General features: G+C 46.6%; 1 protein-coding gene across 3 annotated transcripts in view; it reads left to right on the top strand.

Annotated features, from left to right (window-relative positions):
• The window catches only part of AGO2 (argonaute RISC catalytic component 2), a 58,962-nt gene that overhangs the window by 1,045 nt on the left and 35,030 nt on the right, over positions 1–22,887 (top strand). For 2 of the 3 annotated variants that reach the window (XM_066991247.1, XM_066991248.1), the window contains exons 2-3: positions 15,377–15,572; positions 18,804–18,924. In XM_066991247.1, coding sequence (XP_066847348.1) covers positions 15,377–15,572; positions 18,804–18,924 — 317 coding nt within the window. Of the gene's footprint in view, positions 1–339; positions 5,887–15,376; positions 15,573–18,803; positions 18,925–22,887 lie in introns of those variants that run through there. The other variant, XM_066991249.1, reaches the window with a different exon arrangement.

The following is a 22,887-nucleotide window of genomic DNA, read 5'->3' as shown; positions in this document are numbered from 1 at the left end:
GAGGAAAGGTTGCCAACTGCCTCAAGGACCCCCGATATTATTTAAGAGAAATACATTCATATCGTAGAAGTGTGTATTGTTACTATAGGACAATGCTTTTTTGAGTCTGGGCTGTTTCTGTGAGGCAGTTTCTATTTTAATGTAGGAACTACAGTGTTTGGATGGCTGGTGCCTCATAGTTGTTGGTTTTTTTTTTTTTTCTTTTTCCTAGAAAAGTTTCAGAACAAGTCGAACTTCCTGTATTTTAATTTACTGTTCCTAACAGCTTTGCATAACATCTCTCTCCCTTATTGTCGAATTCCTTAGCGAGGAACAGCACAGTGAAGTACGGGACCTGTAGCTGAGATGTCTGTCCTGCTTCCCATGGACTGTAAGAGCGTTCCCATCCTGGGACCCGCGGCTGGGGGCTGGCTTCTTTTTTCTTTGATTTCCCCTTGAGGGGACGAGAATCAAGAAGGACAGCCAGCAGGATTGCTGCCGTGTTAGCAAAAGCAGAGGAGCTGTACTTCTTGCTTTTCTCCCTACGGTGCTGAAGGCCTTTACTAGAAGCCCTGGGGAGATAGGGCTCTGCAGCTGAGTGGGGTTCAAGGCTTTGGCTTTCGCACGCTTTAGTACCAATAACTGTGGGTAAATACTGATTTAATCATTTCCTTTGCTTCTGGCGTCAGGTTCTCTGGTTTCCACGTTCGGTGTGCAGGTATTCGTGGAGCTCAGACTGTGCTGTTGTTGCTAAGGCTGCTCACCTCCTGTCAATACACCTTGTTCAAAATTGGAGAGCCAGATTATTGAAAATATTGCCAGTGTACGGATTGAGAGTAGTTTCACGTATGTGGGGGGTGATTGCTGGAGGTGACTTAGAAATTAAACTGATACTCCCATCTTAAATAAAAGGTGCGGCATTGAAGAGGCTTCCAGGGTGGAAGCTTTTTGTAGCTGCGCTCCGTAGAAGTTCCCTAGGCCTCCGACCCTAAATGTTGGGGGGAACAGGGGGAGCTTGGTGTGCCGCCTCCGAGAGGAGCCGTGCGGAGGGTGGAGCGGAGCGCAGGCACCGTGGCCAGGCTCTGTGATAAGATGGGAACTCGAAGGTACATCGGAACCGATAAGCTGCGTATTTGCTACCCTGGGCCAACGGCCTGCCATGTTTTTGAGAAAATGCTGTCCTTTTGGTGAACTTTGGCCATTATAATATCGTAACGATACCGAAACACACCTCCGTCCTAAAAGCTACGTGTATCCAAGGTGTAACCATGCATCGCTGAGCTTGTGCTTTAAGTTCTTCTGGTCTATGCCTTTAAAAGCAAAGCGGGAACGTTTCACACCAACTGTAACGAAGGTTTGTGTGCCCAGAGTCAGTCTATCTCCACGTAAAGGTAAAAAATGATAAAAATTAGCTTAAGGGAGAGAGGATGTTGGGGGAGATACCATCATATAAGGGAAGATGCCTTCTGATGAATTGGGCATCACTCCCAATTGCTTTAACCTTTAACACAAGAAGGTGGAAGTCCCTCTAACCTCCTTCCCTTGCTCTCTGACCCTCCTGCTCTTCCTTTCACTCAGAGTGATCTTTCCCCAGCACCAGATTCGGTGTGTAAGGGTGTTTTCCCCGCAGCAGAAGATCCCTTTCTGAGCCCAGGGCTTTTGATACCACAAACACCACGCTTTTACCGAGTCCCAGGTTGCTGTTCCCCTCCAGACATCGCCACTGTGTCTCGGGCTCCTGCTCCCTCCCACCAAGCTCATCTTCTGCCTTGTTTACTTCCGAGTTTATCTCGGAGGCTCAGCCCTTTCCCCCGTGCGGAGCTGGGCAGCAGCAGTGCTTGTCCTGGGGTACGAGCTGCGAGTTGTTCTCCACGCCGTGACGTTTTCTGCTTCCTTCCTGTGACCCCATACCCAGCCAGGCTTCCAGCAGTCCCAAATATCTTCCCGCTCCCCATCGAACGGTCCGGCAGGGCATTTGGTTAGCGTTTTATCCTTTTAAGAGAGCGGCGAAGCAGCGTGGAAAAGGGGACCGTCCGCGGGACGCTCGGCCGCCTTGCGCAAGGTGTTCGGTGCGGTCTGCTGCTGCCAGTGAAAGTTCCCTTCCACGCGCCCGGCTGCTACCTGAGCACATGCTGAGATCCGGTTCAGAGGGATGAGCAAGAGCTGCGGTTTGCAAACATGCGCTGAGACGCAGCTGCCGCGAGCGCGCGAGAGCTCCAGCCCCTACATGTCTGTCAGCACATCCTCGACGCCGCGTAAAATGCTCCATTCATGCGCCTCCTGACTTGGGTCTTGCTGCTGGTTGCTTCGCTCCAGCCCGTGGATACATCCGAGCTACTTTACTCCTCCGGCTCCCCCTTGCCAAAACTGGCCGCCGCCGCCAGCCCCGTTCCGTCGCGTTGGCCCCCCGCCAGCGAGCTGGCTCGATTTGCCCAGGGTTTGCTATTTTCATCTGAATTCTTTCTTCCTTTCTTTTTTTTTTTTCCTGGAAAGGGTAGAAAGCAAGTTAGGAGGCCGTATCTGACTGATTTCACAAAATTGCTGCTGAACGTGGAAACTTTGTTCAAACACTCTGTTACGTCGGGGGGAAGACACTTTTAGTACCGGAGCGGGACTTCGTAAAATCACTTCTGCCATGTTTAGCAAAGCTGTGATCCCTGTTCCTTTTCCCCAGGTACTGACTTCTTGACTTAGCGTTTAATTTGCTGCATTTTTCAATCCCTACGCTTTTTTGCCTTCAAGAAACTACTAAGAGTAAGAAATGTGAATGTATGGGTGAGATTTTTGCTTTGCTCGTTTTAACACAGGAAGCGTACATCTTGTGTTATCTTTTCCAGGGTGGAAAAATGTAGAAGTGGCATAAAAAGAAAACGTTTGGGGCTGGAAGGGACCCTTAAAGATAGTGTAGTCCAACCCCTCTGCCTTGGGCAGGGTCATCATAATAAAAACTCTGTCCTTATATCAATTCGGCTTGAAGAAGTGATTAAAACTTACGTAAACTTCTGTAACTCCCCCTGCAGAGCATTTCTCTGTTTCTGATTTCTCACCTTGGCATGCTGTAGGTTCCTTTCTGAGCCTTTGAAAGGGCGTTTGATTTTTGTCTGCTACCTGAAGGCCTAATTTGTTGTCGAAGCAGCAGTTGTCTGAAAAACTGACTTTGTAAAGGGGGTTTTGGTTTCTGTGTGAAACGCAGGCTTTGTTCTTGTGCTAGAAAAAAATTGGAGTTCTCTGTATCAAACCGGCGAAACTAAGGCTATTTTCTCAGTCGCTGTTTGGCTGAAAGTTCCCTCTTTAAAAGTTGTTAATAGACTTTTGAAACTCTTAAATCTTTCTTGAGTTTCAACGTGTGTGTATGCTCGTTTTTAGCCCCCATATATTTTCCTGTTGATATGCCACGGTTGCGTATTCTCTCTCTTCAGTCCTAAAACGTGCAGGGAAGGGTGTGCTGCTGCTGCACATCAGGTGCTGGAAATGGCAGCACCTTCATCTTGTGGATCTGAACTCCACCTGCGTCCTCCCAGCGTATGCCCTGAGGGCAGCAAGAACGCCCGGCACCTCCTGTCGCTGCTCTTTGCGTTTTGGAAAGGCTTTTTGTGTCCCGGGCCTGCTCCGAATGTGCCAGCTCGGCTGGTGGCACGGAGCTGTGCGGTTTCTTCGGCTTCATTTTAGGCAGCAAGCCGTGTTGAAATCCATCGTAAGCTGCCGTACATAAAAGAAGAAATAGTTTCATGTGCACCTTCAGCTCTCCCTTTTCGCGTGAGAGTTTTTCTTCAAGCTTAAATTCCTTTCATCAACCGTACCCACAAAACACAGTGAGTTTTTTTTCAGGAGCAGTGTCACCACGGCCGGGATGTTTTCCTAAAGACGACTCCTTACTGTGTTGGCTGAGCCTGCTGCGTAATCGTAAGGTATCTTAAAGATGAGGCAGTGATTAGGTGCAAAGACAAGTGATGAATGGAACCTCCTCCTTTTCCTTTGTGAGCCAAAGTACACACAAGATTCACGCTGTGGAAAGTGGAAGTTGTTTTTCAGCAGCGGTTCTCTCATTGGCTGCGCGGAAGCGTGGGGTTTAGTATGTACATTTTTCCTCCCTCTCGAAATATTTCGTTTTGGCAAAAACGTCTCGTACTCGACTCCTCGGTGGTGTGTTGTAGCGCTCGCAGAAGGCCGTGCGGGACATCCAAAACTCCTCGCCTTCCAGGAAAGTCCCGCTGGCACGCGTCGTGCTGCGCTGCTGCCTCCAGGCTCGGCCCCTCCAGAACGGCTGCGAGTCACGTTCCCAAACGCCCCGAGAGTGAGTTTGGGTTTCTAAATCCTACTAAATCAGGTTACCATATGACTGTCTGTCCTTCTTCTCTCTTCAAACAGCCTAGGAGGGAATGTCCGTTCCCAAAAGCAGCCCTCCTGAGTTCTTCTGGCCCCCCAAAAATTGCGGGGATCGGGCCGATGCGTGCAGTAAACGTCTCCGTGTTAAACTGGCGTTGTGAACGGCCGCGCTTCTTGCTAATTAGCAACTTTGCCTGCGTAATGAGAGTCATCCCTGGGTGAGCTAAGCATGTGCCGACAAATAGCTTTACGAAGCTTGCGAGACCTGTCAAAAAGGGTGTCGTGGGTTATTGCCTGCCTTACCGCAGGTCTTAGCGGAGCGCTTGGTTGTATTTTTAGTGACGGAGTTTGTAGCGTTCAAACTACCAGAAAACGCTGCTGACTCTTAAATTTGATCCCTGGCTTCAGCGACGATCGAGAGAAGTCAGCCGTGAGTAGCTTACTGTTGGTAAGCTACGAAAAAAAGTAGCTGCTGGGAAATATTGAATACGTTTAACTGTAGCGTCAGTGGGTAGGGATCCGCTGCGTGCATTATCGACTGAATTTCCCTTACTGCCCTGCATCCTTTCTGATGCGCACACAGAGCAGCCAGCTGCTACGAGGAGCCCTGTCCTGTTGACTGGGGAAGTACTGCGCTTTTTAACTTAACGCAAGGTGGTTTTTTTTCTTTTCCCATTTATGTTAATACCCAGAGACGGACTGAAACGTTTCCTTGTCGGCTTTACGCCCTCAAGATTAGGAGGGTAAAAGACAAATCCGAGTAGCGCTGTCCCCGGGTACGTCACACAAGTCCAGCCTTTCCCAAATCTTACACCAGAGCTGTGGTTTGTTAGCGTGATAATTTTTTAGTAGCCGTTTCTAAGAAGCAGAGCTCTGAAGAGACCTTTTAGAACCGTTCAGGAAGTGTTGCCATGACCCCGAGGCAGAGCTGATGCCCCTCTTTCTGTATACTCACGGCTGTTTTGGTAGGCGGTGCCTTGCAGCGCTCAGTGAGCCTCAGAGGTTCAGAAGAGGCTCAGAATAAAGTCCTCGTGCGAGCATTTTTACGGGTTTGCGTGGTCTCTGGTTTCCTTGCATTAAGGAAAAGGGCTTCTCGTAGATACCCTCACGGCGTTGCTGCAGCTGAGAAGCCAAGCGCTACCCGGTGACTGTGTGCTTTTTTTTTTTGTTAACTGGGGGACTTCACAAAATGACGCAGTCAAGGCAGAAGCAAACCATCGGCTCGGTGTGGCGATGACATAATTAAGTCCCTCATTAAGTTGGCTTTTTTTTCCCCCCCCTCTCTCTGCTGCCGTTAGTGCTGTCTTTCGGATTCACTTCTCGTTGAGCTTTCCACAGAGCTGCCAAATCTTGGTCGCGTTTGGGTTGTGAAAGTGATTTTTAACCGCAGTGCCGGCGAGAGCAGTTCGTTCTCTCCCCTTGCCGTTTGCTTCTCCTTTTCCGTTTTCGCCAGCGCTTCTCGGCCGCGTTCCGTCTCCGCTGCAGCTTTTAGTCGTCTTTCAGCCTTCGCCAAACGGGCACCCGAGAAACAGAGCTCCTCGTTGCTCAAAGCAGATGTAAAAGCTGCCCGGGTGCAAGCCAGTAAGTTTACCTCCACCTCAAATTAATCCCGCGGTGCTGTGGAAGGAAACGGTCGTGCTGGCGTGGGAGGCTGCGCGGGGCACCGCGGGGTGAGCCGATCCGAACTGAAACCAAGGCTCCCTCGTTCGTTGCCTCCACCTCCTGCCTCGGGAAGTCCTTCCTGCTCCGCTCCTCTCCAGGAACGTGCACGATGACGCAGCCTTTGGGACCCCGGGCGGGCTGAGCAGCTCGGCCCCGCAGAGCTTTCTGTCCTAGCAGGGCTTTATTTTTGTGCGGCTCGTTAACGCGAGAAAACAACGAAACCTGGATTTTAATTTAGCACTAGGAAGCGTGCGGACGGGCCGATTTTGATTTATTTAAAACAAGCCGATTTCAGAAGAATTCCCAAGAAGGGAGGTTTCACTGGCTTAGCTGGATCGATCTAAGAATTGTTTGAAGTTAAACTTGTCATGTAGATGAACGAGGCTTTAAAATGTAATTATTTCTGGGGCCTTGTTGTGCACCTTTTGAAACTCGTTTAGCAAGCGTTTGCTATTAAAGGACAGGCGTCTGTTCGTGCAGAGGGTAAATTCCTAGCTAAATGTTTGGGTTCTTGGCTTCGCTTATCCTTCGATAATGAACTTATTTCATTGCCCTTTCATGCGACCAGGGGATTGCAGTGAACGCCCCCTTTTTTGCTGTTTTGTTTTTTTTTTAATATTTTTGTCTGTTGGTTGTCCTCTCCTGCCCCATCACACTCCTCCATCGTTTCTGAAATCTTCATTTGCTCCCGTGTGGAGGACGAGTCTGAGGATGTAGGAAGAGCAGGGGTCTCTTGTTTGTGTGATTTGTGATTTATTTTTTTAACTGCTGGTGAAATAAGGAGGTTTCTCAAACAATAGGATGTCTCACCTTCAGCTCTTCGGGCTTGCTAGCTTCCTCAGTAGTAATAGCAATGAGACATAGGGTTAAAAAAAAAATCAACCAAACCCACCAGCCATCCAAACCCCGAACAAAACAAAAATAGACTTGAAGACACTCGGATGCAGGTAGGAGAGCCAAGACGGAATGGATGTCGTGGTGAACCAAACGCATTTCTTTTGGAGAATTGTTTCGTCCTTTAATGCAGGGCCGCTCAGGAACGGTTTGTACCGATTCAGGCGGGACAAGGGCGTGTGCCTCGGAAAGTGAGAGCTTCGCTCACGAGGAGGAAACTTCAAACGGAGTTCCCACTGGGGCGGGGAAGTTGGAGCTTGGTTGTTTGGATTTTGTTGTGTGATTAGAATACGGTAGTGGTATTTTTTTTTTTCCCCAACTGTTTCTAATTTGCAAATCCCTGGTAATGTAAAATTTCAGTGGAGGTGTCGGCCTCCTTGTAGCACTTGTACTTACACCTTTTCCTTTTTAGCTTCTACACTTTTTTTTACATTTACAGAATCCTTAGAAGAAAAGGACAGCCCCCAAATGGAAATTTATAGGAAATTCCTATAGGAAACTTATAGGAAATTTAAATATATATATATTTATAAATATATATTTATATAATTTATAGGACTGAGTGCGATGTTGAGTAAGGTTTTACTAGTGACACTGCGGGAGAAACTGAATAACTTCGTATTTCTGCCAGGATTTGGATCTCCCTGTAGTAAAATGCCACTATTTATGGTCTCCTCCCTTGCTTTTGCTGTCATGGCTGGGGTGGCGCGGTGCCACGGCCGAGTCTGAATTTGTATTGACTGCTAGGAGAACTCGAGATGGTTACAGGAAGCAGGTAGAGGAAAAACGAGCCGTAACAGGGCGTGTGAGGGGGAATATCACAGAGGCATCCTGCTGGAAGCCTACACTCCTGTCACATCGCAATTATTCCATTAGTACAAACCTGTATTTTACCACTCTCTCCAGCAGCGCTGAAAACCACAGCCCTATCTCTTGAAACCGCATTATATGCTGCTGGATCTCCTATTAAAGATGCTCCTGCAGCTGCTTTCACTACCAAAAATGATAAATTAACTGTGAATTTTCTACTTTGAAACTAAGACACGAGTTGTTTTCTTAAGATTAATCTGGTGTGGGTTTGGGTGAAGATTTCTTTTCCAAGGAGAGCGTGACTGCTTCTGAGTTAGAGCTTCACAGCTGAGTTTCGTAAAGTAAAAAGATTTTAGGCGTGAGAATAACTCTCAAATCCATATTTCTAGACTTTAGACTAAACTACTGCTATTCAAAGCGTGGGGTGGGTGTGAATGTACTTGCGAAAGGGCAGAGCAAATGTGTCCATCCTGGACTGTTTCTCTAATAAGCTGAGGACAAATCACTTCTGCGTTTCATTAAGTTGCACACAATGGGAATTACACTGGGGACGGAGGTTTGGGGCCTCAGTGGCACCAGTCTCCAGCTGGCAAGGCGCAGCTCGCCGCAAAGACGTGCCAGGGGCAAAAGCCCGAGCCTTTAGAGCTTGTTGGGCCGAGCGGTGCTCGTGTGCGTGCGGGCACTGATGCCTCTGATAACACACAGCAGGAGGGAAGGAGCCAGGATGACCAAGGCTCTAGATCTGTAAGCGTTTATTCCAGGCAAAATCATACAACGGTGGACTTGAGAATTAACATAGCTCGAATTCTTTTGCGGTGAGTGACGATTGTTCCATAAAAATCGCGTTTAGATTAAGTCTACTGAACATCAGGAGGTTGATTACAGGTTTGCAGGCGATGCTGTTTAACCAAGACGTTCTGCTCTTTACCTGAATACTGGATTCTGTGCGACAGCACTAAGAAATTAGAAGCGGTGCGGCCTGGTGGCGGCCCTGAAGCTCCCAATAACGTTGTACAAGGGTCTTAAAATGTGCCCAAATTTTCAGAGCGCCCCTTCATTTTTGCTCGTCAGCACTGAAGCAGTCAGGGATGTGAAGGCATCGCGTGCGGATCCGTGGTAGGGTCTGGGCACTTTCTATGTGCTGAGAAGAGGAGGAGAAAGAAACGTAATGCATCCAGAGCGAGGAACGGAGCTGAGCAGAGTTCCTCCATGGCTTGGGTCCGAGTGGAGATGGAGACGTGGTGCCCCCTTCTTTTTTTCCTGAGGAGACCTCTGGTAATCTGTTTGCCCTCCACCCACTTGAACACTTGCCCTAATTGCTATAGCTGGGACAAGAAGTGGTTAAAGGAGCTACCCGAAGCAGTCCTAGACGTGCTTTATTTGCATAAAAGGGTAGGAAGAATTGGTTTTTACCCTTTGCCCTTTACCTGTTCCCATTCCTTCCAGATGCTTATCGGGTTGTTTGCCACGCTGAGCCCTACAAAGTGCTGCTTTCCAGAGGAGGTATCAGCAGAAAACCTCGGGAAATCTCGGGGCAATCACACCTTAGCGTGAGGCCTTCGGGAGGTGATATTTAAGATAATGCTCTCACAGATGCCGGATTCAAATCCGCCTGCATCATCTCTCCTACTTCCCTCCAGCACTTTCCTCATGGTTTGCTGGATTCCTAGGGTTAAGGTTAAGCCCGTTACCTTCCCTCCTTGCCTATCCTCTACTCCAACAGCACCGTGCCTTGACTGAGGGGCTTTCTGTACGCCAAAACACGCTCAGCGAGGAGCAGAGACAGACGGATAGATTCCTCTGCCCTCGTAGTATCAAGGGACTGGGAGCTGCAGCTTGGAGTTTTCCTTATCTCTCGCAAAACACCGCGAGCCTTTTCCCTATCTTCGTCTAGCGGCTCTTAACAGACAGTTTGAAAGTTGAGCTTCTCTCTAAAACACGGACTGTGAAACACTTGAAGGTGGTCCTAAGCCTTCTTAGTTGGTTTGGGGGGAAAAGGAAAAAGCCAAAGCCCCTCTGACACACAAATATATGAGAAACTTAAGAAGAGTGAGGTGGTCTGCAGCTGCCGAAGGGGGAGATCTGGGGAACACAGGGCCAGACTTAGGGCAGGTGTACCAGAACGGGGCAAGAGGCAACGGACAGAACCTGGAACATTAATTACAAGGCAAGTTTATTTGGCCATGAGGGTGATCAGATACTGGAATCAGCTGTTTTGGAAACTCTGTCCTTAAAGACACTCGAAACTCAACGGGACAAGGTCCCGAGCAAACGTAATCGGACTGCCTTTGAGAAGGGCAAGCAAAATTCGGGTCTCCTCCAACCTCCGTTGTTCTCCGTCAGCTTTTGAAGCCTTTTTCATCCCTTCCACGTCCCCTTGTGCAAGGGATGGAGCCAGCTCACCTGGAGGCAGCAGAACTCGATCGAAGAAGCGCTATTTGCAGTCATAGGGGCTGTGCTGCCTGCGAGGTGGGGTTGACAAGCAGGGCACATCAAACCAAGCGCTGCAGGGGAACCGAAATTACCATTAAATTGCAATTCTTTATGCAGGCTTTGAAACTTGGACTTCTTTTAATAAATACTTGGGTGTCAAGTAATTAGTGTATCTGATATCCTTAAAAAAAAAAAGTGTTTATGGTGCCTCTTCTGTTAGTGCAGAAAGACATGAATTCTGTCTTCAGGTTAAGCTTTGTTGCCTGTAGCTCGCTTTGTTTCAAGTCCTGCTTAAGCTGAGTAAAACTGCACCAGAAAATGTTTTTGAAGGGCTTAAAGCATCCTCTTCACACGGCAGCTTCAGTATCTGCAAACGCCCGTCCCGACGATCCAGGGGAACTGCAACTTCGACCGAAAGCAGAGCTGCCAAACAAGGCTCCCGTGCTTCACGTGGGTTCCTGTGAGTTGTACGGAGGGGCTGTGTTTTTAGAAAAATAGCTTGAGAGTCACTTCCTATCGACAAACGTGGGCTACAGGAGCCCGGCGCTAAAACATTTTTGAGTTGTGAAAGCATCACCTGATTACTAAAGATGTGTCAGGACCTGCTATGCCAGGAAACTTATTGATATAATTACTCTGGTCTAATTATGCTCAGACGATCTCCTGTGTCGACAAGCCCTCAGATGCAACCAGCTTGGCCCCTTCTTATTTAGTAACTCGTTAGGCCCTGATATTGTTACCAGGGCATAATTCGCTGCTGAAAATCTGTAATAGCCAAGCTTGGCGCTGACCTGCAGGACCCAGCAGCCTGGCAGCGAAGCTTTACAGCATCAGGAAGGACGAAGGATAGTGCTGGAAGCCTGCAAAGTGGCTGTAAATGAAAGAAATGGCCCCGAAAACTCAGTTACACAACCGGCTGGGTGTCAGAGCCACGGTCAGAAGCGCGGCTCATTCACACCTTGTGCGCGCTGGGAGTGCCTTGGCCGGGTGGCTCCCTGAGTCACTCTTATCTCGGGGTTGATCGGCGTTATTTGGATGGAGTGGGAGCTGCACGCGGGCGGCCTTGCTCTGCAGGCAGGTTGTAAATTTGCAAAAGCACCTAATTTACACTGAAGTAGCATTTCTGTGCTCGTTCCTGCGTTGGTGCGTAGCTCCTCTGCTCCTCTTTCCTCCCGCTCATCCCTTTTAACAGCGCAGTGCTGCTTGAGGTTTACTTCCCTTCACGAGGATGTTATTTTTCTAATACCTGGCCTTTCCCAGATCTCTTTCTTCTTGTAGAAATCACATTTCTTAAGAGTGATAACTTAAAGAGTGATAACATTTGGTCTATGTAAGTTGGGTTATAAGAGAAAGTTATTTCATGATTAAAACTAAGCCTCAAGATACTCTGTGTTGGCACCTCGCTATTGAATATCCAGCGTACCTTACTCCAAACCTTTAAGACAGAGCTTGGTATTTTCGTGACGGCCTCAATCATCGTATCAAGGCTGAAACGCCCTCGGTATTCAGGGTTTTGTGTAGCAAACGAGTGAGGAGCTTCTGATAGCTCTCTCTCGGGTGTTTCACGTTTAATAACTCTCTCATCTTCCAGTTCATTCTCCCCTTGGCAGCGCTTTAAGACTAAGATCCAGGTATCCACGTGGAGTTTTCGAACACTTTGCAATGCTGTCTCTGCTAGGGAAGGAGCCTCTGGAAGAGCAGGAAAGGAGAAATAGAAAGGAAAAAAAACCCACGGGTGTGTTTGGAAAGCTGCCAGCAGTGGCCCTTTGGGCCCCAGTGGGTGGGTTTGGGCAGTTTTCCGTGGGCAGAGTCCAGCCGTATCCTCCGACACACCTCCCCACGCTCCGAAACCTCCCCGGCAGGAGCTCATGCATGAAGAAGAGCCTTCCCCTGCTGGCACCTTTCAAAGGGTGCAGGGAATTTACTCGGGAGCGCCGCAGCCAGGAGCCGGGGCAGTGTGTCGGGGCAGCCTTGAACACAGCAGCTACGTTTCACGATGAAGGTTCGTGGGTTTTCTCCAACAAAAAAGAGCAATGACGCTCTGAACTGGGCGCGTTGTGACTCCGAACTTCACAGACGGTCGCTGTAACGCGTTTCACGCGAGGTATCTTGCTGTTCCTTTGCGTTCTTAGCGTGAGGTGGTAGTCCCCGCAACGAGTTCACGCCACCAGTTGTCATTTTCGGTTTAACTTCGGTTTTCCCCCCCGCAGTGAAGCTGGCGGCCCTCAGTCCTCCAGCCGCAGCGTGTGGCGGCGATGGAGGCTGCCTGCTTATCGGGTCAGCGCTGCTGTTTAATAAACAGGACTTATCTCCTTGAAGCACCACCCTGCCCTGAATAAGTTTGACTTGGTGAGCTGAGCCAGAAATAGCTTTTTTTTTTTTTTTTAATTGGATCATTAAAAAAAAAAAGTTTAAAAATACACGGTGCAGGTGTGCTGTCAAACTGCCTTCGCGTCTTGCCCAGCAGGCTGTGTTTTTTTCTTCTCCAGCCCTCTGAGCATCTCCGGGGCCCTCTTCTGGACCAGCTCCAACAGCCCCACGTCCTTCTTGTGCTGAGGGACCAAGACCTGGACGCAGGGCTCCAGGTGGGGCCTCACAAGGACAAAGCAGAAGGGGAAAACCCCCTCCCTCCCCTGCTGGCCACCCCTCTGTCCCACTTGGACTTGTTGGACCTCATGAGGTTCACGTGGGCCCGCTTCTCCGGCCTGCCCAGGTCCCTTAGGATGGCATCCCTTCCTCCCTCTGTGATGCTGATCGTTGTCTTGCCAAACCTTAAAAATTCGGAAGTACTTTTCAGAGAGATGAAAAATGCTGCGTCAAATCTGGCACAGGAAAAAGGAAGGGCAGGGAAATAAGGCTGGGGCGGTAGATACAGAAATGTCAGAAAGCGTAAAAATTGGGGGCGAAGAGAAGGGAAGGGCTTAATATGGATGTGATAACAGTTGAACAGGTACTAGGGGTAAGGCAATCCATAATCCAGCTAGGATAGAGCGTGGATAAAAAGAGCAGAAACGTTCAAAGACAAATGCCAAGAGCCTGGGCAGAAAACGGAAACGTTTTTGGAATGGCTGGTGCTATGGAAATGATAGGGAACAACACAAAAAAAATACAGATTAATGTCATTGCCCAGGCCACTGTGGTTGAACGGGGATGTTAGAGAAAAATGGAAATGAAAATAATGGCTTTAATGCAATAATGAGGCGTAAGCAATAAAATGGCTGAAATCCTAGGTGGGAGCCAGATTTTTTGGGGGAAAAGTTGGTAAAGGAGGATCTGTTGGAGGGGAGTTGAGTGCTTGCTGCGGAGCCTTCTGGTGGGGTTTGGAGTTGAATAATAGAAAGCTTTGAAACGTTGCAGGTTTAAATGTCTGTGGGAGCGGTTTTCTCACCTGGTCCTGCAGAGGAGGGGCAGTGACAGAGCAGCTTGGTGCCACGGTGAGCCCGCCACCACCACGAAACCAAAGGCTGTCAGTAAGGGGCATCTTGCCCACATCTATTCAGTTTGGCGCTGGAGAATCACCGTTGTTAGTGGTGATGCTTGTGGAAGGGAAGAAGGAAAGAAGACTGGACTTCAGTTGGACTTTAAAATAAGTAAGGAGAGACTGACGGGGGGGAAACGGCCCTGGGGTTTGAAGGGTCAAGCGGAGAAACGATGCTGCTGGGGTCAGGAATGGTCTTGTTTGGGCAGAGATCGTTTAGGAAATGATTGTTAGGGAGAAGTGTGTGAAATTCTGTGATGTGTGGGAAAGGGAGGACCTGAGTGTTGTATGGGAGGCAGCAGGGTAATGAATACAGAGTAAAATCTGTGCAAAGAGAGGATCACATACCTGGGAGTGAGTAGGGAGCTGGAAAAGGATCCATCACAAACAGCCGCGATGGATGTGAACATCGTGGCTGATCGCTGTAAGGCATAATGGGCAAAAGCAGTTTTGGGTTGAGTAACGCGACATCTCCAGCTGAGAGATGAAAGCTTTGGTGTGCTCACCCCAGCCCCCGATGGGACCTCGTGTAGAAAAGTAGTCCGTGGTGCTCGGGTCAGCCTCGTTCAGGGAAGGTGAACTGAAAATCCGTGTGCTTGAAAGGCTACGGGATGAGAATAAAGGCAGTTTTGTGAGATTAATAGGAAAAGAATAATGTAGGTATGAGAAATAAATGGGTATTTGGTTTAAATCTGAAAACACAATCGGTGCTGAATCTAAAAGGCAGCGAGAATAACCCGACAAGGACTATATCAGCCGGAAAGCAGGAGGGTATTTCTGAGCGTTACCGTTCTGGGAGCACTTTCCAGCAGAGAAGGTGACAGGCGTGTGGATAGAAGGACGTGCGTTGTTGAGGACCGAGCTGGGTGATCCCGAAACCCCAGCTGGGTGCTCACACATAGCGAGGAGCCCGCTGGGCACTTTCACACCTGAGCATTTTGCTGCGAGTTACTGCTGCTCTAGACCCTGGGCAAGCCGAGCACTGCTGTTTCAGGAGCTTTGGATGCTCAAATTGTTATCTTAGATCCTTTTTGGTGGATTTTTAATGGAATTCCTAGGTTAAAACAAGCAGCTATTGCGCTCCGGCTGTGCCTTGCCTGATCTATAGCAGACGGCTGTTGTTTGAGCTCAGTAACGCGGGACAACAGCCGGAGGCTATTTACTCTGTTTGCTTTCTGCATAAAGGAAACAGCGGGGTATAGCTGAATTCTAACACGCCGTGTTTGCCAGAGAGCAGAGATGTGCAGGAACGACTCCTGGGCTTCGTTCCTGCTCTTGGCAGGCTGTGGTGATCACAGCAAAATGCATACAGCTGAAATACACCTGTGGTATTTGCTTTATGTGCGTACAAGCCTTTCAAATACGACTTCAAGGGTGGCTTAAGTAGTGTAAACTGCATCTTACAGGTGTTTGCTCAAATAAAAGTGGTTAGGTGATTTGCTTCTGTATCTCTTTTGAAACTGTGATCTTCCCTGCAAGAAAGTAGTGATGCTCTAGTTCTCACTTTTCCAGCAGTGCGTGCTTAGCATCTCAAAATCCTGTCCAGGATAGGGAAATGCAACTGGTTTTAAGATTTTGGTCAGTAATCAGGACTAGGAAATACAGCGAATAATGAACCAGCATCGGAAGAAGAGATTCGTGGACTCCTGTTAGCATATTTTTTTTTGTTTTGTTCTTAATTTGGGTTACCAGTTTGAGTGTGCTCTACTTCATTGGTCAAATAACCTGTAAATTTGCTCAACGGTCAGTTGAATGTAGCTAACATGGCTAAATTTTTTCTTCTTCTTTTTCCAGTGCTCGCACCTCCTCCACCAATGCCACCACCAATACAGGGATATGCCTTCAAACCTCCTCCTCGCCCAGATTTCGGTACTTCTGGGAGAACAATCAAACTGCAGGCCAACTTCTTTGAAATGGACATTCCTAAAATAGATATCTACCATTATGAGTTGGACATAAAGCCAGAAAAATGCCCTAGAAGAGTTAACAGGTAATGGCGTGCTTTGCTTTTCCTCTGTTTGTTACGTTCCTGCGGTGATTTGAAAATGCTGGAGCCGTGTGCTGGGTTTTGTGGACAGCTCAGAGGAGTTTTTCTATCTATTCGTTACCTGCACTGATAGCTTCTGGCTTTGCATGTTCATCAACAGGAGTTATTTCTGAGAGTTCTTCTTTCTTACCAACTCAGTGCTAGTGGTCCCTTATTTCGATGGAGCTTGCCAGCTTGTGATTAAAGCCACTGTGTTAACTCTAGAGGGGTCAGGTCAGTCTAAACCAACTGGATAAATACAATTCTTGGTATTGCTCGGTTAAATATTGGAATGCAGCTGGCTGGCAAGCTCTTCAGCAAGAAGAGCTTCTTGTTTTCCTACCTTCCCCTGTGGAAGAAGAGAGGTAAAACCCATTTGTTTGTGCTGCTGGGAGAGGATCACGGAGGGACTGAATTAGGTAAGAAATTATCCTTCATCAGGAGATTCTATATAAGGGAAAGATATGCTCCTGAAACAGATAGCGAGATGAAGAGACGGATCAGTTGGCCAAGGAAACAGGCAATTAGGTCCCGCGTTTTGCATGTGTGCCCTATTAGTCACAGTGTGGCAACCTCATTAACTTGGAGGAGAGTGGTGTTGCCAGAAGTAAAACTGAGAACAAGACTTGGCACCGACTCGAAACCGCAAGTGTCTTCATCGTAACTACCTACACATCTTGACTGTAGAGGATCGGAATGGCGTGTTTATATATTCAAGAGCAAAAACTTTCCGCATTAAAAAAAGGTCACATGGGTGGAATATGCAGTCATGAGCGAAGTGTGAAGTCAAAAAAAGCCACCTGAAAGCCAAAGTTTTCCTAACATGAGGTAATAAACTGGAGTGTGCTACCCATCGTTACCCTGACGAGGCCACTAATGGTAGGATTTCCATAAAGCAGCACTGCTAACCTTTGCAATTCTGTTTTATTTTTTTTTCCCCATGGCTGGCTATTAAAAACTTAATTTTGAAGCTAGTTGAGAGTTGGGTCTAGTTTTGAAAGCAAACACTCTGCTAAATTCTCTTCAGGAGCAGGTATAAATGTGCATGGACTAAACGCCTTTTGCAGTAACCAGGGCTGTCGTAAATGCATTTCATGATGCTACCGTATGTGTTTGTGGTGCGGTGTGGGAAGAATACAAATGGGATTCCCTCAATGAAGGGTGTGTTTTACTTCTTTGAGCACTTATTCGTGCTTTTATTACCCTGTAGATGTACATGTCTTTGCCCACGCCTGGGTTTTTGTTAGCCAGAACCTTTCAATCCTACGTGTATACTTGTGTTTGTGTATGTATTTGGGTATATATGTAGGGTTTTGTGGGATGCGCATATAGTCCAGGACTAAACTGTACTTTTTTTTTTTACAACTGCATTAATACATATATTTATAGTAAATAGCTTGTGTTACTTTATAATCCCTAGGAAAAAATAGGGGGACATCTCATTTTCATTTACACTACTCCCTCATCTGTCCTGGCTTCCTTCTTCAGTTTCATTCTAGGATTTGCTATGGCTTGGACAGATACGTGTCCAGATCTATTTTGGCTGATGGTCAGGATGGGCAATGTGGCATCGGGTTCTGCGCCGTGGATGCCCTCAGTTTAAGTTGTGAGAATAGCTGGGGCTCACAAGGCTCAAAATGAGCTCCACTTCTGGTCAGCGGCCTCGAGTTCTTGTGTGCACGCATGGTCTCTGTGGAATAGTAGTCCCAGGGGGCTGAAGTTGGAGAATTAGTAAATAACTCTTCTTTTAACTTCAGATGGTGGAAATACTTTCACTTTTCATTTAGATGTCTCGACCCACAGCTGAGAAACACAGTTGCTAAACGTGGCTTGAAGTTTGAAAACCTTAATTAAGTAGAAGCGTTCACTTTCGTACAGAGTAGTTTACAATCAAAGCTTGCTTAGTAAGAGAATGGATTTTCTGTTACTCAAAACATTTAACTTAAGGTTGAAATGTATTTCTCTCCTCCCATCCTTGAAGTATGTACTTGTTCAGTCAGATATTGCAGATCCAAGGCAGAAATTACTGGGCCAAGTTTCATTCCTACTTCTCGCAAGGTCAGACAAGTTTCTTTTAATGCTCTCATCTTGTCTTAAAGCCTTGGGACACAGCAAAGAAATTGTCAGCTAAAAGTCTTCATCGGTTACAGCACTTGAATGAACTCGGCGTTTCTTCTCAGAGCTTTGTGTCGCTCCAGTATCCAGCTAGGCTGATTACCTGTCCAAGAAATGGTGTTTAAAACAGCCCTCGCAGCCTCTCTGAGCTAGTTGACGATGGTACTGAAGAAACAGCATCCCGTGGCTTTCCTTTCTGTGTCAGCTCCGCTTCTTCATGCCCTTTTGCTCCCAGCCATACGTTGAGGATCTTCTAGGCAGCGTGCTGCAGGCTGCTGATGGGTTTCTAATTTTCCAGCCGTGTGATACAGATGGCCCAGGGATGTCTTTTTGGGACGCTTGGACCAAAGGCTTTTGGCATCAAAGGGCGGTGTTACTCCACCAGGCCGCTCATCTGCTGGTGAACTGCACGGCCAGCGTGTAACCACTGTGGTTTGACAAAAACTTGGGGTGGTCGCTTCGTTCATACAAACAACCCATTCCAGCTATGCTTTATGAATGAAGATACATTTTTAATACGTGTGAGTCCCTGTGAATGCGAGTTTTGCTGCTTTTGTGGGGAAAAAAATGCATTTGAGACATCTTTCTTAGTGTTAGGGGAAAAGCTTGCTTACCACTGTCGTCGTAGGAATATTGTGCTGCTGCAACCCTAAGGCTGCAAGGTTGGGCATTGGTTCTTTGAAAGCTTCTCAGTCTGTTGAGCTTTTAGTCCACCATCCTCTGGTGACATGCAGAAAGAAGTGTAGGACCGGGGAGCAGGAGCCCCAGCGAATACCGTGCACCTTCTGTTTAGAGCCCGAGCTAGCATGTTCTTCTGGTCTGCCAGTTCTAGTAAATCACAGAAAACAGGAAGGAAAGCTTCAATCTGAAAACGCCAAAAAATAGCTGCTTTGAGAAAACCGTTTAGTCTGTGAAAAGGTTGCTTTCGTTCAGGTCGGCTAAACAAATCGTAGCTTTAATGCCCAACGGTGGACATCCCTTTAATTCTCTTCGTGCTTCTGCTCGTAAATGTTAATGTTCAATTGCTGCTTAACATCAAAAGCAAAAAGTTGAATTAACGTCATCTGCTTGTGTTTTCAGGGAAATAGTGGAGCATATGGTTCAGCACTTTAAAACACAGATCTTTGGGGATCGCAAGCCAGTGTTTGATGGAAGAAAAAACCTTTATACAGCTATGCCACTTCCCATTGGAAGAGATAAAGTAAGTTTTAAAGAGGAGAGTTTCTAGCGGGTGATTCTAATGTAATATTTGTAGAGCCTTTCTAATAACTGATCGCAACTGTTTTGTGTGTAAATGTGTTCTGCTGCCTTTAGATGCCACTTTACTCTGGGTACGGCTTCATAGAATCACAGAATGGTTTGGGTTGGAAGGGACCTTGAAGATCACCTAATTACACCCCCCCTGCCATGGGCAGGGACACCTCCCACCAGCCCAGGTTGCCAAAGCCCCATCCAGCCTGGCCTTGAGCACCTCCAGGGATGGGGCATCCACAGCTTCTCTGGGCAGCCTGTGCCAGGGCCTCACCACCCTCTGAGTGAAAAATTTCCTCCTAACCTCTGATGTAAATCTCCCCTCTTGTAGTTTAAAACCATTTCCCCTTGTCCTGTCATTGTCTGCCCGAGCAAAATTTGCTGTCCATCTTTTTTGTAACACTTTTTAAGTATTGAGAAGCTGCAGTTAAGGTCACCTCAGAGCTTTCTCTTCTCCAGGCTGAACACCCCCAGCTCGCTCAGCCGTTCTCCACAGGAGAGGTGCTCCAGCCCCCTGACTGTCCTCGTGGCCTCCTCTGGCCCCACTCTAACAGCCCGACATCTGCCAGCTGTAGTGTCGGCTCATTTATGTCATCAAAGCCTACTGAGAGCTGATTATTATTATCCACTAATTGGAAGAAGCTCCTGCACCCCTTGGTTGGCAGTATGGAACCTCTTCTCTTGTCTTTTGTGACGTGAGAGCCAAATTAGCTTGAATTGCCCAGGCAAAGACCTGCTAGCTGAGCACTGGGGCAGGCGAAGAGCGCTCAAGTGATTTGTTTGCCAGCTCTGTCCTGGGGAAAGTGACCTCTTCAGTCACTCTGGCTGTGTATACCCACTGATGACAAATCTATACCCACTGATGAATCGTTACGCAGAAAGAAAAGAAAACGAACATGCTAACACACAGACCCTGTAAAATAACTTAACCTACATTTGCTGTGGTCTAATATCAGATTGAATTTTCCGTGACCTTTTTTATTTATATGCTAAATACTTGAGGATGGAGTCATGCTCGTTATTCGCTTGTGCTGCGGTAGTTTCTGGAGGCCATTCCACCCTTCTGCTGTGGGTGCAAGGTGAGGCATGTGCAATTAGGGCCAAAGCCTGTTCTATCCTGTTGACTACAACAAAAGAAGACAAAGTAAAATGCAAATGAGTTATAGAGGGATACGGAAACTTGCTGTGTGCTCCAACTGGGAGCAGAGCTCAGGTCTTCCTGAGTTTGGTAAGTGTGCTGTAACGCAGTTATACTGACCTTCTGTGTCTCCTGCTGTGTGCCTGGGCAGCGCAGGACGTGGTTGATAGTTCTACCCAAATGAAGCTCTTGCTCTCCTAGCTGCAATTTATATTTCCCCAAAGTGTGCTGAAGTGAGTACAATTAAGTAAAGGTCAGTCTGTGCTCCAGTCTTAATTATTTTTCATTAACTGATAAACTGATGTCTAGGAAAACTATAAAGGAATCATTTAAGATTATTAGAGACTTTTTTTGACTTTCACATATGGTGTCCAAGTTCCTACGGGTTTGATGCAGAAAGTTGCAAAGTGTTTGCCAAAGCTAGAATGATATTTGGTGCGTGTCTCTGGGGGTGGTTCAACAGGTCCTCGGGACGCACAGGCTGAGCTTATAACTATAATGCCATCTGAGCTGTGCATGAATAACTCTACACTTTATGACAAGCGTGACGTTTGGCATTTGAAAAGGAAACGTAAATGAAAAATGGTCCATCTGTGGAGGAGAAAGGAACGTGGGATCAAAGTAATCCTCTGATCTGGTGCGAGCGTGTGAGATGCAAGGTGACCTCACTTGGAGCAACTGGGTGGGATGACCTCCAGCTGCTCTGCTCCTCTTTGTTGTGTGTCTGAGTATCTGCTTCCTGAGCACAACTCTGCTCGAGATGCTCTCGGATTTTAAAACCCGCTTGTGCCAGATCATAGATCTAGCAGAGGAGAGGTGTTAATCTCCAAAAAAAAAAAAAAAACCCACAAAAAACAAACAAACAAAAAACAAAGATGGTTTAGATCGTTTTATTTGTGTGACTGGCTGACGTTTAGGCTCACTTCTAACAAACTGCTCTTTTGCCCTTTTTCCCAGCAGATACAGGACTTACGCAGTTATTAAAGTTATTACCCTGGAGGAAAGAGCTAATAGAGATAAACCTTCAGCTGGTTTAAATCAGGTGTTGGGAAATTTAGCTTAATGAGGGACATTTTTTACGTGGACCTTAATTGGTTTAAGCATGGTTTAAACCAGTATAAAGCTCGTAGGTATTCAGACTTCCTCCAGGGCAATTAGATTAGGTTTCTTTTTTTTTTCTTTTGGCTGTTCTGTACAGAACAAACGTAGCAAGTTTACAGCATGTTTGATTATATTTATGATCATGTTGAAAAAATTCATGAACATACAATGATTAATAGATGGTCCTTCATCTAAATGGGAGAAGATCTTGATTAACTTTTGATATATGTCAGTAACGGAAGAATTTCTGCTAAACAGAAGGCTGACACTAATTTCCTATCATCTTTCACCAGTTGCTCTTTAACTTAATTTACTGTTCTCATCTCTTGTCAGTGGTGTTTTTTACCTTTTTTCCCCGCCTAGCCGATAACGTACTTCTCTCATAACTTTCTCATGTACAAACACTTTACATCTTTTCTGCTTGGCCTTCATGATAATTATACCTATTTTCATTCATTCCTTACACCACATTTTCATTCTTCTGTTCCTTCATTTCTTTAGACCTTTCGGAACAAATAGGGAATAGGTAAGTGCTAACAGAATATTTTCACAAGTTTTTACTTAAACATTCAGAAACAAGAAGTGTATAGGACACCATCAAGGCATAAAAATATGAATAGCCTCCTCTTTGCCATAGGGTTCTAATAGTGAGCCCAGTTCACCTCTAACTTCCTGCTTTTGTCCTTTTGAAATATTGCTAACAACGCTGTGTGTGATAGCTGACCTCTTTCGTGAATCCTTGGCTTGAATTTTCCAGCTGAGGCCCTGGAAGGTAGGCACCCAAGCATTTGATTGGAAACTGCCTATCTGTTTTCCTTGCAATCTGTGGGAAGGAAAAGCTGTAGATTAATAGATCGTTATTTGATCTATTAATCTAGATTAATACGTCATATGCTCAAAACATGACAAAATAATCACATAGTGATGCAAGTTTTATGGAAAAGAGAACAGAGAATTCCCCACAATTGTGTGGTTAGGTTTTAGGAGAGCAGCAACACCACCAAAATGAAATCCTGCTACGCCGATTTGTATGCATAAATCAGATGAGTACCTCAGCTACCAGCCGTGTTCTTTTTAAGAACGACTTTCCATTTTTCCACATCACTACAGTAACATCCCTTTCACTTGGGTTCTTAGCTGTCAAGTGAGGTTAACTGCTAAACTGCAGCACAGTGTCTTGAGCAGGACAGGTTAGTGATCGAGACTGTGAATTTTTATTTTCAGGCAGGTTATATTTGGAGAAACTGTAGGCAATCAGCTGTTAAATTCAGCTTTACAATTTAGTAAGTTATGTAGCAAAATTCCAATGTAAAACTACTATTCTGAATTTCTCTACTTGAAATACTACTCTACTTCTCTGCTACGAAATACTACTCTGCAGTAGTATTTTATTCAGTTGAGATATGAGAGGAAGGGAACCCGGAATGATGGATTTAAACTTACTTACTTGAGCAATGACTCTAAATTCAACTGTTTTGAGGAGGGTTTAGGACCAACAGCAAGAACTGGACTAAATTCAGCAGCGCAAATTCACTGTTAGATCTAAACTAAGCGTGGTGGGTATTTGGCTCAGGTACTGCTCTGATCACTGGTAGGTTTGTCGAAGGTAGCTGAGCATATCTGTGTGTTAGGGTGTTGTTACCAAAAAAGGGTAAAGTTCTTTCAAATTATGGA

This window comes from Anser cygnoides, chromosome 2 (assembly GCF_040182565.1).
Source record: "Anser cygnoides isolate HZ-2024a breed goose chromosome 2, Taihu_goose_T2T_genome, whole genome shotgun sequence".
In the NCBI taxonomy this organism is placed as follows: domain Eukaryota; kingdom Metazoa; phylum Chordata; class Aves; order Anseriformes; family Anatidae; genus Anser; species Anser cygnoides.
The sequence above is the reverse complement of the archived record's forward strand: the minus strand, read 5'-3'. Positions and strand labels throughout refer to the sequence as shown.